Below are 15,592 nucleotides of genomic sequence, written 5' to 3' on the forward strand. Positions count from 1 at the left end.
CTGCCATACTGCCTTTCTACATTTCTGTCAAACTAACGCCACTGTGCTTTCAGCAGTACCTATGATTAAGCAAAAGACATAAAATTTGTCCTTGGTTATTTTAGTGACATCAGCTATTGTTCACAACAGCTGTGTTTTCAATATTTTCTTTTGTGTAATTTTGTGGGGATTTTAATGAAAATACACAGAAAAGTAGGGTCTGCGTCTCTATTGTATACTTCAATGAAAAAAAAAGCCATCTTTAGTGAAATACAGTACTTTGCCACTCTGCAGTACATCAGGTCATCACAGCAAGTCCAAACTTTTTTCAGACTTGCATTTATTTATATATTTTTGTATTTAGCTGCAGTCCTGAAATCTGTTAAAATACCTCACTACTCCCACACATACATATTGTACTAGCACTCTTACACACTCAAAAGAGTTTACTAATAGAAGCACTGAGAATTAAGTTGTTCTTTTGTGTGGCAGCAATGAAGATTTACTTTAGTTGAACCTCTGTTCATCTGTTCCTCAGTTCCTTAAGTAACTAAACTCTGTTTAGTACTTAGCTCACAGGAGAGCAATGAGACAGTAGTTTAAGATATTTTTTTTCCATGTCCTTGTGATTGCAAATTAATTTTGAGACACTTGATTCTCTTTTGTATACCTCTGGTTTAAATGCACGTTCTATTTTAATGAAAGCTTGTTTCCATGGTTCTATATTTTTGAATGCAGCTAAATTAAACTTGACTCTGTGAAAAGACCTATCTCAAGGAAAATACAATGGAATTCCCAAGATAAAGAGCTGTGCTGCAGATGCAGCCTAAAATGGGCAAATATGCTGAGGTTTTTCTTTTTTTGCATAGTGTCATATCCCTGGATATAAATTGGCTTGGTAAAAGAGGGAAAAAACTATATCCTAAATTACAACAAAGACACTCTGGACTCCCCTGAACACCAGAGTTATTGTAAAAAATAAATTAAGGATTTTTTTCTTTAGCCAGAACCTTTTATTTCTGTGACAGGTTTGCTGGTCAAATTCTGTCTTCAAGGCTACTTTTAGTGAATATTTTATTATTTCTCTTACATTTCTCTTTCTTGTAATTATATAGAAAAGGGCAATGCTAGCCTTTTTCTGCCCATCAGTGTTAGAAAAACTGTACTGTCTTGTCAACAGGAGGGGGAGCATGTGCTAATAGGAAGAGCAGATGCTGGTGCTCTGTGTTTGGATTAGAGACCCTATTGATCCAAAGAGGATTTATAGTAGCTGCGAGAGTGAAGATTGTCAAGCAGTGTCATTGTTCCATTGTTAACCTTTCCCTCTTAAAGCCAAAGGTTGAAAGGTAGAAGGTGTTACAGCTAGAGAGACATTTTGCCTTTTTTTTGGTGATTATTGAAGAAAGATAGGTAACAATTATTTAATAGTCTCCTCTATGAAAACAAAAAATAATTGCTGCAGTAGATTTTAGTGTCTTTATTACAGTGAGAGTTGGTGCCATTCTTGATTCAGAAACAGTAAAACAGCAGTTCTCTTTGTTTCTTTATTATTTCCTTACTGAACACTTAAGTGTGCCTGTTAGTTCAGTGGAATGAGCATTTACTTAGTGAACTGCTGATAAGATTCAATAAGACCTTGATAAGACTTTGTTAAGGAATTTGTGATTCTGCATTCTAAAATGATTAACAGTGTGGGGGTTTTGTTTGTACTAGGATTTTCAGAAGAACTTAAAATACCGAACTGAGGGGTATTTGAAAGGCTAAGCCTTTGTCTCCTCATGAGCACAAGAGAATATAAAGCTTTTTTTTCAGAATGGTACCTGCAGAGACAAGCTTCTTTCTGAATTGCAAATTTAATTTTATTTCTCTATCAATGTAACCGAACTACTGAATTAGTTATATACATTTGTTTTATGTTCAGCTGTCTGCTAGATTTATACTAATGTGGTATGTTTCCCTTTCTCTCTTCAGCTTAATAACCAGTTTGTATTTTGTTTTGATTTTTCAGTCCCGTCTTTTACCTTCACACCAACAGGTATATATTTGCACTTTTCCCCCCTTCTTTGTTACTTTAGCATGTGTTTGTGGTACTGTTTCTCTTTTTCTGACATAACCAGCCCAACTGTTCTGAAGGTTTTTTAAAAACTTTGTTCATTACAAGTGTCACTATTTTCTTCTCTAAAAAGTGCATATTTGCTTTGTAGCTGACACTTTTCCAAATGTGTTTACCCTTGTGTAGCATGCCATTTGATGAAAGCACACCATTTTGTAGCACAGTCCCATCAGTTTGTGCAACCTGGACTCGCTTCTTTTTGCATTGCAATGGAGTAAAGTGTCCTCCTGCAGCTAGCCATGCAAAAAGTGCTTCTGGTGGAAGAGGAATGACTTAGCAGAACCCAGAGGCTGGCTTGAAAAGGATTCAGTGGGATTATAGTTGGTGAAACATTTGCTTCTGTTCTTTCTTCTGAATCTGCATTAAACCAGTGTCCTAGGAGTTGTCTGCTTTGGAAGACACAGGAAATTAAAGTGTTATAGCAGTTAGATTTCTCTGCTTGCTGCATTAAAAAGTTTTTGTGCTATGAATTTTAAAGTAATCATTGTGTTCTATATAAACAGAGGTGCATTTCAAATTTGGGGTAGGTTTAAAATCTTCTTCAATTTTTTTTTGCTCAGAAATTTGCAAAACAAGACATAACCTGAGCCCACTGAAGTCTGAGAGCCTTTCCATTGTGTAGAGCTGACCTTCAGTCAGTCCCATAGTCTTCCAGCTCAGCACCTCTTACTAAATGCAATTCAACACATTCAGTACCCACCAGAGTACTGCGTTCATTACTTTTAGCTGCAACTTGAGTGAACAGACAGGTTGCTTCTTCCTCTTTCATTCTAAATCCCTTATTTTCACAAGAGGTCTGTGAGACTTGCAGGTCATGTATATCCAGGTAGGGTAAAAAAACACCTGCCACCTCCTTTACAGACTTCCAGGCGTATTAGCTCCAAATCAGCACTGTACTAATTCGGCCTCTGGGAAGAAGCTGAGTTTTATCCTTCCAAGTTGGGCTGCAAATGAAGCAATGTTGTGTCTGTCTGTGTTCATCCACATGGGCCTAATTGTAATGGGATAGATTCTTATCCACATGCTTTTAATCACATTGAATAGTGTCTTGTTTCAGAAGTCATCCTATTGTGTTCAGTGGAGTAGATTACTGTTAGGCATGAGTCAGAGTGGCCCTTAATGTTTCTGAAGTCCTTTGAGATCCACCATGGAGACTAATTCAAGCTATTATTATTTTGCTGTTACTTTAATTTGCTTAACAGAGGGCTTCTGTTGCAATCACAATTGTGGCACACTACTGAAATTCTGCAGAAGTTGGTAGGTTTGCTAATATATGTTTTCCCAGTCAGGACTCCATGAGCTGCAAAATAAATAGCACTGATATTTTTAAAGAAGAAATTGGAAAAAACACAATGTAAAATATTTAAAGGAAAAAAACTAACACTACTTTGTTCAATCCAGGATCCTAGTCATAAGTTTAATTGACTTTAAATGAAACCAGACCCTCTTCTTTACCATTACCCTTACTAGAAGACTTACCTGTAGCAATGCATCCTACATCTTAATCCTATTATTGTAATCACTGCTAGCATTTATCTCTCTCTTGCAGACTCCCAGTTTGGAGTTCTTCTAAAGAGCAGAATTTGGCTGCTTTTTTTCAGCACATTTTTGGTTGGAAAATGTAGATTCCATCAGCGTTTGCAGGGAGGCAATCTCCTTAATCCTTTGCCAAACCCAATGCAAACCTGCAGAACTTATAACACTGTTTCTTCTTGGATGTTTGAATCCTAAAAACTAATTTTTCAACCATGATGCTTCCTGTGAAGATGTGCAATCCATGTTTACAAATAAGTGGATGTGGACATCCACTTTGTTAATGTGTAATGCTTCTGAAATGCTAGCAAAACTGTTCCTTCTAATTTAGGAAGTCATATTTCTGCCAGAAATTTTCTACCAAGATTTATACATTTAAAATTTTAGATAAAAAAGTCTCGTTAATAAGTCCGATTGTAAAATGTTATAAAATGTGAAGCTTCTGTGGGCTTTTAGAGTGTGCATATTCCATGAGTATAATGTAGTAATATTCAGAAAGAGTATGTGTTTTTGCAGTAATTGCAGCTGTAAGGAGCCATTGTTTACATTGGATTAAGGTCTGTTACAGAACCATGATACCTCTTTAATCTTACCAAAATAATAAGGTAAAGCAAAGCTTTAACATCTAGCCATTCATGAAATAAATATATGACCTAAATTTTTCCACAGAGTGACTCCACTCAAGTCAGTAGAGTTATGTTAGGGATAAGTTCAACCTGATATATGGCTTCCTGCTTTCTTAAGCAATACATGTGTGTGTTTGTGTGTTTCAGAACAGAACTGAAATATAGAACTTTGTTGGAGCTAAGACTAGCAATTATTGAGCATCACAAGTATTATGTATAACCTTATGTATAAATGTATAAATTTGAAGGAATAGGTTGCAGAATGAGACTGAATTATTAATGGATAAACAATGCACGTTTATTGATTAAGCTAAAATGTAACAGGCAAATTTATTACTGCTATTTAAAGAGTCTTTTATTATTTTTAAATTATTTCCTTTTCTTCTTTAACTTTCAGTAACATATCAGAGAGGTGGAGAGGCCGTAAGCAGTGGAGGCAGGTAATTATGTGTTTTATTTTTAAAGCTGTAAATGGTGTGCAACTAAATTTAAGGATGCTAGGAGTACAGTTGTCCTTGTAAGTGATGACAGAAGAATCTCTTGCAAAGATATGTTTAAATTTATTGTATTAATGTATACATTTTAAGCTGTGCATTTTTCAGTTTCGAGGGAAGCTATATGGTTTGAATGTTTAGGTTGATTTCCAAAGAATGAGTCATAATATTTTCAGCTTTGTTAATCTATGAAAAGTGCATCTCAAAAAATGAGCAGGAGAGGGAGCACTTTAGCTTCAAAATAAAGACGTAGCTTACCAGCTGATTAAGGCAGTAAAAGTAATTAAGTCATGGCATTTATGAAGATTAAGAAATATAGCTGGTTCACAAATACTACAAAGAAAGAAAACGTTTATTGGAAAAAAAAATGCTGAAGACATAAACGGCTTATAAGGTGACTTTTTAAGGAAAAATCTTGTTATGAATGCAGAACACTTAAACCATCACTTAGAAGAGATGGGGCACTGAAGGTAAAGGAAACAGGTAAGTTCTAAATGTAAAGCCCCTTGCTTTGAGAACCTAGCCCATTCCTGATTGAGGATTTAACTAAAACATGTTTTCTGGATTTTATATTGCTTAATAAGTGGCAGTGGACAAAACAGTAATTCACATTTCCTGTGTAGAGCTGGTGTTTTTTTCAGGAGGGGCAAAAAAAACCCGAAAAAAAAAATGTTTTAGCAAAGACTTTTTTGTTGTTGTTGTTTTTTTCAAAAAGACATTGTCAGAGCACTTTAGTAGCACACCTTTTTTTTTTCTAGGTCACATTCAAGCCTGCCTTTCTATAAGCATCTCAGTTAAAGATTTGGCATGATACTGAAATAAACTCTAAAGTGTCAGAGAGCAGCTGGGCAATACATTCCTATTTCAATTCCTGATTCACAAGTGGCATCTAGGCATAATATTAAACATTCCCAGTCTTCTTGAATGCTGTACAGAGGTGAGGCTACTCTGCTGCTGCTACTGAAACTGGCACATTAAGAGCAATTGCAGGTGTCTTTTACCAGCACTGCATGCTGCTGTGTTGTCATAGCCATAAAACCATGGAGGAAAACCTCTAGAAGAGTTCCCATGTGATTTTTGAATGGACAAATCTTTTAATCACTGGGTTGCTGCCTTAACCCCATGCTAGTGAGAAAATACAAGAGAACTGAGATGAACCCTCTCCTTCCCTGACAAGGTTGTTCAAAAAGAGGTGCAATTAACATCCTTTGTGTTCTTTGTGCCACTGTGCTTTCTCACAGAGCACACACATAGACTCAGAGGACAGAAATGAACCCAGAATTGTCTACATCACATACAGTCATTTTGGTATTGCTAGAGAAGCATCCTTTTTTACTGTCCTGGTTTGAAGCATCAGTGTAGTTGTAATTGCAGCAGTGTAATTGATTCAAGGTGCTAACATCGACACTTCTTTTGTTCATTTGCATAAATAGCATTTGCAGGATGTCTGATGTCATACTGTATTTTGTAGAATATGAAACATACTTCCGCAAGTATGTAAAAAATGTTATTTTTACATCTGAAACCTTTACTCTGATTTCCAAACCTGAGATTTTCACTTCCTGACATTGTATTTGCAAGACTTTGGAGATGCTTAGCATTTTTCGAAGTGCAGTTATGTGAGCATGTTAAGGCATTATTCAGAATTCAAAATGTCACAGTGATATATTTCAGTATAATCCCCACTTCGGTGATGCTGAAAAAAAAATACCCATTTCTGTGTCAATCCCTTTTCTAGACAGGATTCAAGTAATGGTAATTGTGGTGGATTGATTCCAGCCAGCAGCTAGGCACCCACACAGCCACTCAGCCAGTTCACCCCGGATCCTGTACAGTAATTCAAGGATTCAAGCCATTTGCTGCAAAGCTTAAAGATCTTTGGAAGTTGTTCTCTTCACCAGACTATGGAGCTGTAATGCAAACATCTTTTGCCTACAGTTGGCTCCAGTTAGAATTTTTGTCTACTTATTTACCTCACACTATGTTTTTTACATGACAGCAGGTGTGAATGTAAATTTTAGAAGCAAAGGACCTCTAACTCTCTATCAAAAAATTCAGTACACAGGTCTTGAAAGTGATGAAACGTTCTGGAAGGCTTTGTTTCCTCCAAATGCCATGAGATGTAGTTTCATTGTAAGAGCAGAGTGACAGGGAAAAAAGCAGGATATTTCAAGTCAGCTCATCTGTTCACAGGACTACATAGCTGTACGTTTATTTCAGATTTACAAAAAAAATATTTGTTTAGTGCATGTGTAATGGCTGGCTTGTTAGCCTGACAATAAGTCCAGCCTCATCACCTCCTATGTTAAATTGTCAGATGACATATGCAGGACAGAAATAAATATAAACATATATGTGTAGATCTTTTAAACATCTTTCTAAGACTGTGACTTAATCCTGTGGTACTGACAGACTATATCCCCTACAGCTAACTGCATGCAGCTTGTATTCTCAACTTGCAGTTTAAGAGGATTAGCATATTTTATTTTTGAAGAGCATCACATCTAATATTATGGAGGCTAGTTTCTGCAGTATTTCAGATGGAAAGTTGCTTGTTAAAAACTGCAATGAAAGAGACTGTGTTCCTTACATATATATATGTGTGTGTGTGTGACAGTGGCTAAGGTTACCTATTTTCAGAAGCATCTTAGTTATCAAAGGCAATTTAAATTGTATGGGGATGCTACTTATCTGGACTTGCAAAACATTAATCAGAGCACCTTGACACGTGTTAGAAAGATTCAGCAACTGGGAGAACAAGGAATGCCATTTATTTTTGCTGATGGCAGAAATACACTTAATTACAAATGCAGCCAATATGCAGCATTGATACCCGGGTGTTCTTAAAGGTGTTGAGTATTCACAGTTATTTTAAACTTGCTTAGGAGCTGCTGCTGTTCCACCCACATAGAGATTAACATAACAAAATGTATCACACTTTCAGTATGTGTAGTGATATCCAAATACTCCCAAGCAACAGAAGTTTCTGTAATCTGCAGTTCCTTTTGATCCACTACAGCAGTACTGTCTGGTGCTGAGAGGAACTTGATGTCACAAATTACCAAGAATTTGGGAGTATTCACATCTAAACTCATCTCATATTTCCACATATCAATCTTGCTTCCATGTGTGAATTTTTTGTCTGTTAGACTTGCCAATTTCCCCTTTTTTACCTTACTTTCTTTAAGAAAGGGAGAAGGGTCATAAAAATGAAAATATAACCTTCATAGAAATAAAAAAATTAAAAAAAAAACAAAGTCCCAGGTAAAGGTTGCACACCATCATTTATGTGTAGTTCAGTAAACTGAACTGACTCTGTCCTTGACTGTTCACTTCAGAGTGTCTTAGCAAGAAACAGGATATATAGAAGACTAGAAATCACACAATAATTTAATCAAGCTGTGGTTTTCAGTGTTCAAACCTTTAAATATGTGATATTATTTCATAATATCTAACCTTTTGAGGAGAATATATTTGTAATGTGAAAATGCCTTTATTTGGCTTTTGAAATAACCAAGCTTTGTTTTTAAAGGCCAGGACTCCTAAACATCAGTGAACCGGCCACTCAGCCATGGCTAGCAGATACTTGGCCTAACACGGGGAACAATCACAATGACTGCTCCATCAACTGCTGCACCTCTGGCAACGGCAACAGTGATAGCAACCTTACGACGTACAGTCGACCAGGTTAGATATGTTTCTACCTTGCTAAGGAATCTTCTTTACAGAGCATAAGCTTCTAGTAGCTGAGAGATTGTACAGGTTGTTTTGTTTTTTCATTTCCAAGGCATTTAGACTTAATGTAGTTTTTCCTCTGTGTCCATGCTTTCAATCCCTTTTTTGGATTCCTTTTTTTGGTGCCCTCTGGGTAGTTGTAGCAAGCTGTAGGCCAAAGGAGCCCCTGCAAAGTTCTGTGTTACCAAAAGTCACACTGAACTGGTATGTTTCAGCATCTGAAAAAGAGCAGAGAAGGTCATTTTAAGGTTGTTCTGTACATCCTTGTTGCTTGGATGGAAAAGTACCAAAATGACACTTGTGAGATTTTCCTTCTGGTTTAGGTGTTATGGGAAGCAAGAAGTAAAACATTGCTACAGTACTTGCAAGACAGTCAGTCTCCTTTGGCACATTCAAAACCTCCCTTGGGGTGCCATTCTATACAGAATTGGATAGCTGGTTTTCTGTTTAGACCGTGTGGATAAAAAAGTTAACTTAACACTTTAAAAGCAATTATGAAATGTTAGGTTAAGTGGTAGTTCCCAGGAGATCAGGCAGGACTGAGAGTGCTCTTGAAGAAAACTTAATGAATTCCATGGGAATGTGGTTGCGGAAATATATCTACGAGCATGAGTTGTTGCACATTCTGTTTTAAACAGGCCTTAGATTTATTTTAGTTTAACCTGGTTTGTGTTACTGGTGAGGAATGAAAATGTGTCTTTTTCACTACCAGCATCTGTAGCTGATTTGTGCTAGTAGGATTTCCCAGCATTTCAGAGAGGGAATACGATTACCTATAGTGAAGTTGCATGAGTGCAAAATAGCATTACATCCTGTAATGAATGTGAAGCCAGTCATAATGTGATGATGGTAATTCATCTCCTGCAATATGGTGTCTGACCGTGACCAGTGCCAGGTGCTTCAGAGGAAGGTGAGAGAGATTTTAATGTTAGAGACTTGTACGTTACACTGCCCAAGGATATCACATCCACAAATACCTGTATAAAAAGATTTCTGATACAGAGATACTTTATTGTGCCAAGTACAAACATACCAAGTTCTAGTAACTGAAACTTCACAAAATCAGAAAAGGAAGAGAATGCACGTTTTGGGGTGGTTGTAAACTATTATAACATCTTGTCATGAGGTGCAGTGGATTCTTTCTCAATCTATCTTTAATATTAAGCTTGGTTGTGTTGCAAAGTGATTCCTTCCTTTCAAGTAGAGATTATGAGCTTAAGGGTCAGACAAGATGCTCTTAGTGATCTTGTTTGTCCTGAAAAATCTGGCAAATAATTATGTCAGCTTCAGCTTGGCTTATGCTCTGAAACAACAGAGTTGCATATCTGCTCTATAGCTGTGAATATGCTAACGAACTGCATTTTCAATTTCTTTTAAGTAATGGTACTGTCTTCCAAGTCTACCGGATAGGAACAGATTGTTCTAAAAATACTGTGAAGAAATCTAACAGAATAAATCTTCTGGTTTTATAGGTAAACCAGTTTTGTTTAAGTACTTTGTATGAAAAATTCTAATGTGTCTATGTAAAAAAAAAAAACGTATCTACTGCATATATTGTATCAGTTATGTTGCCCTACACACAAATCTAATGTAACTGAAAATGGAAGGAGGTAAAAATATATAAGTGACTCTGCAAGGATATTCTAGCAAAGCATGAGGTACTAGGATTGAGCAATATGCTGGATATATTACTGCCCAATATAATACAATAGACTTGATAAGGGGGAAAGACTAGCATGGTTTCAGTAGGTGAGAGAAAAAGCAGAAATGAAAGCATTTAAAAAGTTGGAATCAAGATATTGAAGTCTTTGAAGCAATAAAGAACAGTTCACATAAGAAAGAAGATATATTAAACAATAACATTCAAAAAATGAGTTGTATGTGGCATGTTCACTGAAAACATGGATCAGTGGTTTTCTTCCTCAAGTAGTATTTTCTTTCTCTTTTTCAGGAAGTATTTTTCCAGAAAGATTTATCTATTAGGGAATATTTTAGAAATGTAACATCCTTTATGTTTAGTAGTTATTTTATTTAGTACAGTGGTCACATCCTGAGTTCTCTACTTAGCTTTACTTGGCACCCTCTCCAGTAAATTAATTGTGGCCACAGGTAATGGACTTCAGGTTTTGAATCACGCTCATTAGCATAAATAACACATCTTTTAAAAGAGGAAAGCTATGTCCCTGGTGATTGTTACGTAAATGTGGATGCATTAATCAACTGGCAAATGAGAATTTTTGCTCAATAATTACTGAATTTTGGTTTCACTAAGCCTTCTAACTGCTGACCGACAGACTGTGTTAGTCCATTCAGTATTTTTCCAGCGGATTGGATATGGAGGGCACTGGAAGTCTCTGGAGCTGCTGTCATGTGGAAGCAGCACATGGAAAGGCAGGCACACTGGTTCACACGGTTGTGGTCACAACATCAGTACGTGTCTAATTTACTCTCTGCAAGAAATGATGATCTCATGATGCAACAGCTCTTAAAAGAATGAATTTGTACTGTCTATATGATATTTATTTAGCATACGGGACAATGATATTAGTCTGGTATTACTTATTTTGTGATATCCAAAAAACAACTAAAAATTAGCAAAAGTTCCAGCTTGCTTTCCTGTCTTTTTGTCTCAAACTAAAACATAAGAATGTACAAGGAAACAATGATCAAATAAAGACTTCCTACTGGGCACTGAGTTACATTTCATGTTGTACTGTTTCTCTTCACTTCTATTATGTGTTATCATATTTCAGTCTGTTTTATAAAAATATGATGTATCTCAGTTTCTTATCTCAAGTGCAAGAAAGTCTAAATGCTGTTGAGATGACATGAGATGACTGTCATATTCAGTTATTCCCACTGTTAAGTTTTGGTTGTTTTTTTCTTTCAATGCAAGTTATTTTTAATCACAGCTATTGATTGGTTATAGATACTGCTTTGAGAATAATGTCTAAAAATGCAAATATTTACACTGTTGAAAAAGCCCAGCAAGGTAAGTCATTGTAGATACAATTCAGAAGGTCTGAATTTGCAGTGAATCAAAACAATGAACACTACTTTCGAAACAGTAGCTTATAAGGTAAATAAGGCTCTGTAAAGTAGTAAATTAATTGCAGTATCTCTACTTCATGGATACAAGCCATGTAGTTATGCACCAAAAAAATGTAAAGGGAATTTCATTGGAAGTATAGTGTGAGCGAACAGAATGACCTTTTCTTTTTTCTTTCCTCTGTGGTTAGCCGATTGTATAGCAAATTACAACAATCAGCTGGACAACAAGCAGACAAACCTGATGTTGCCTGAGTCAACTGTATATGGTGACGTGGACCTCAGCAATAAAATCAATGAGATGAAAACCTTCAATAGTCCAAATCTAAAGGATGGAAGATTTGTCAGCCAGCCTGGGCAGCCCACTCCTTATGCCACCACTCAACTCATCCAGTCAAATATCAGCAATAATGTTAACAATGGCAGCGGGGATACGAATGAGAAACACTGGAAACCCTCTGTTCAGCAAAAGCAAGAGGTTGCACCCATACAGTACAACATTATGGAGCAAAACAAATTAAACAAAGGTGAAGAGCTTTTAGCTTGTTTCTCCTCTTTAAGCATTAGAGGAGTTTTGACCTTCTCGTGCTGGGAGTCTAAAGCTTTCAGGTTCAGCAATTACAGTCTTCTGTGGTGCTTTTAGACTTCTGCCTCTTTAGATTTAGAAATCCACAGTTAGCGTGTCAAAAAGTTAATTAGCACCACAATAACCTTCAGGTAGTGAATTTATTATAAAAATAACAAGCTGCATTTTTAGAAAAGTGTTAAATAAAATACATTTCCTATGAATTTGAGATTAAGTTAAATTTAATAGTAGTTAAGGGATTGTTTAGGATAGAGGCCAGATATTTTATTCATAAGCCAGATGCATGGTAGTCACATTATACTCTACCTTAAATTTTAAATAGGTCAACCCACTCTTCCCAGTCGTGGATGGAGACTAATTAAATCTACATGATCATGTAAACGAATGAAATTTTGCATATCAAACTCTGTAAAATTGTATTGTGTTGTACACGGGGGACACAAATGGAGTGATCCAAGTCATTTTAGACTTGTTACGTAGCATGCCTTTGATTCACATACTGAGAGGCAATGCTACTGCACACAGTTTTGGAAACTAAATTCCTTTGTTACCTTGCCTGAGATGTGTGGATCCAGAAGCTAAAAATAAATTGATTTCAGTGTTAACGGGAAACATAAGAATGTACTTCTGTGGCCTTGAGGGCATGTTTCTTTAATATAATGTGTGGGAGTTGGAAGAAATAGGTATGTGATTTCTTGCTAGTCCTCCAGGCTACCATGCAACCTCTTTTAATAACCTGATTTGCAAAACAGTATCCCTAGGAACTGGACCCATTCTAACATGAAACTTTTTGCATGGATTGTTGTAACTCAAGTGATCACGTATTGATAAGTTATCCAGTAAAAAGATAAGTTTGATTACAGGAATGTTGATTTCTCTACCGGACCCATCTACTCACAGTGGAGTTCAAAGGGCAATATAAAATGTGACACTTTCCCTTGACATAAACATTTCAAAAGAAAATTTGATTTTTGTGGCTTCTTACTATAGGGTGAAAGCTGTATTTTTTGTAATTACATTTTCTTTCATGAACTGTGTATTACATATCTGTTCTGGAATTAAAATATGTTTGGTTTTTATACCCTGGAAAATACTGCATCTTTCAAACTGTGTATATTACAGCTGCATATTCTCTAGCATATTGTAGTGTGGAAAGGCCCCCTTAAAGCATTGTCTGCTGACAGTCATATATACATATTTCAGAGTGTTGATTTACTGTTTATCCTCTGTGTAAACATATGCAGTATGTAGGGCTTCAGCGTGGTCTCTGGAATGCAACTAGGCTGAGAAACTATCATAGAATACACTCTGGTGTGGAATTTATCATTTTGCGCTTTTTCCCATGCTTATATTATCACAAACATTTCTGCAGCAGATGGGGACTGGATTTTTAGTTTTGTTTATTTTTGTTTCGATTTGCAATTTTATGAGTCAATATTCTGATCTTGGTTTTCTCATTTCCTAAGTCAAAACCATCTTGCTGATGATTATACCTATAGCTTTTGTGATGGGAAATAACCATTTGGATGAGTTACATGCTGTGCTTCATCGTCACTATTTTATCTCCAGTGGTTCTGTTTATGACGCAGTTTTATTTGCTGTATGAAGAGTAACTCAGCTCCTTTCTGTTCTCTGTAAATTACAATTCCTTTTTGGCATGAGAGTACTGTTTTGTCAGATGAGTATTTTACTGCTCTGGTTGCCAAATCTAGATTTAAAAGTAATGTATGTATATCAAATGCTTTGGAACTGGAGAAGGAAGTTTCAGTAATAGCCATGAACAGAAAAAAGGCCCTACTTGTAGCTAGAACCTGCATGACCCACTATAAACAGAAGTCTTCTTGAAGCCAGCAGGCATTAAACAAAGACTTTTTCTGTTGTAAACCAAATTGAGTGGAGCTGCATTGTTGCTCCAGCAGATCATTCAGCCCTTGTAATGCAGAGCTGACTCCTACATGGGTTTGTCACCTTTGAAATACAAATAGTAGCTACCACAGTCCATTGGCTTCCATGAGTGTGTAAATTAAGCAGAGACCATGGAAAATCAATCAAGGTGACAGTCTGTTCATATGCAAAATGCTCTTACAGGTCGTTTATACATCCATTGAGACTTAATCCTTGCAGAGGCATTGAGATAGCCCTGTAAGATTTCATTTTGCTTCCTTTTTTTACCATGAAGCTACAAGTTCCCATGATTTTCCTTAAACTTACAATTAAAACAAGAAATATGCCATGGTTATAGAATTATTTTCCTTTCAATAAATCAATTTATTTCTTCCTCACTGTTTTCAGGAGAAATTACTTTGTGTTACACAGCAGGTATAAAAACGTAGACGCATTTCTGAAAGGGTAGCATTAACTATACTGTTGAACTTGCAGATTACCGGGTAAATGACAACATTGCTCCAACCATTCCATACAACCAGTCATACGACCAGAATACAGGTGGATCATACAACAGCTCGGACAGAGGCAGTAGTACATCGGGTGAGTAGCTACACTGTTTTCCTAACAGTAGGGTTTTTGGTGTTTGGACACTTCAGCTGTGGTTAGCACTTTTCAGTAGTCATAAAAATAAGGATTTTAATGTATGTGTTACCTTCCTGGTACTTTAATGACTTCTTTTTTATCTCTTGGGTCTACTCACCCAAGACAACCTTATTCCTGAACAGGCTCAAGATACCTGTAACAGAACTGCTTTAAGTTTGTTTGGTTTTTTGGTTTTTTTTTTGTTTTTAATTAAACCCATGTATTTTATTGAGTAAAAAAGCATGCACACATAGATAACATTTTTATGGATTTCAGTGGCCGTGTGTCAAAATTATTCTTGTACATCATTCAAATGTAGGTGGTAGATAATTGAAGTTAAATTTTGTTTTTCACTGGAATGTCCTATGCAAAATATCTAAAAGTTCTTTGCAAAACTCTTGAAACCAGACAGCTGTTTGTGCTGGAGAATGCCAGCCAGGGCACTGAAATTGCGCTCTGCACTTTGGAACCATAGAATATGGTTTAACTCAAAAGTTATTGGTTCTCATAGTGGTACAACCTGTGCATTTTCATATTTGATTTTTGGTAGAGGTGTGTGAAATATTCAGCGCTAAGTCAAAAACTATGCATAGGCTTGGTTTGGAGCTTTACTGATATTTCGGCTCTGCTTATTTACATCACGCCAATTACAGTGTAAATTATGATCACAGTCACCAGTGCCCTGAAGTTTACATCTGCTAATCTTGACAAGGACTTTTCACCTTTTGTTCTGCTATTGTCTTTGATAATCCAGTTGCCTTAATCCTAACCTGCAAGATCTTGACTGATGGTGATTGAGGCATAAACAGAGGCATAAAGATGTAGATGAGCCTGCTGTAAACTTTGGGTGACCTGAATTTTCAGTGGCTGGGGTGAGATAAGCACAGCTCCCAATTCTCCCAGCTGCTCAGGCGTGTTCTTCTGGGAGCCAGCCTTTTGCCTGTTCCCA

General features: G+C 36.4%; 1 protein-coding gene across 1 annotated transcript in view; it reads left to right on the forward strand.

Moving 5' to 3' along the window:
• Window positions 1-15,592, forward strand: part of ROBO1 (roundabout, axon guidance receptor, homolog 1 (Drosophila)) — a 627,322-nt gene that overhangs the window by 588,638 nt on the left and 23,092 nt on the right. The window contains exons 20-24 of the mRNA XM_010002162.1: window positions 1,988-2,014; window positions 4,649-4,691; window positions 8,278-8,432; window positions 11,720-12,055; window positions 14,494-14,601. Of these exons, the coding sequence (XP_010000464.1) occupies window positions 1,988-2,014; window positions 4,649-4,691; window positions 8,278-8,432; window positions 11,720-12,055; window positions 14,494-14,601 (669 nt within the window). The remainder of the gene's footprint in view (window positions 1-1,987; window positions 2,015-4,648; window positions 4,692-8,277; window positions 8,433-11,719; window positions 12,056-14,493; window positions 14,602-15,592) is intronic.

This window comes from Chaetura pelagica, unplaced genomic scaffold (genome assembly GCF_000747805.2).
Source record: "Chaetura pelagica isolate M959 unplaced genomic scaffold, ChaPel_1.0 scaffold627, whole genome shotgun sequence".
NCBI classification, from domain to species: domain Eukaryota; kingdom Metazoa; phylum Chordata; class Aves; order Apodiformes; family Apodidae; genus Chaetura; species Chaetura pelagica.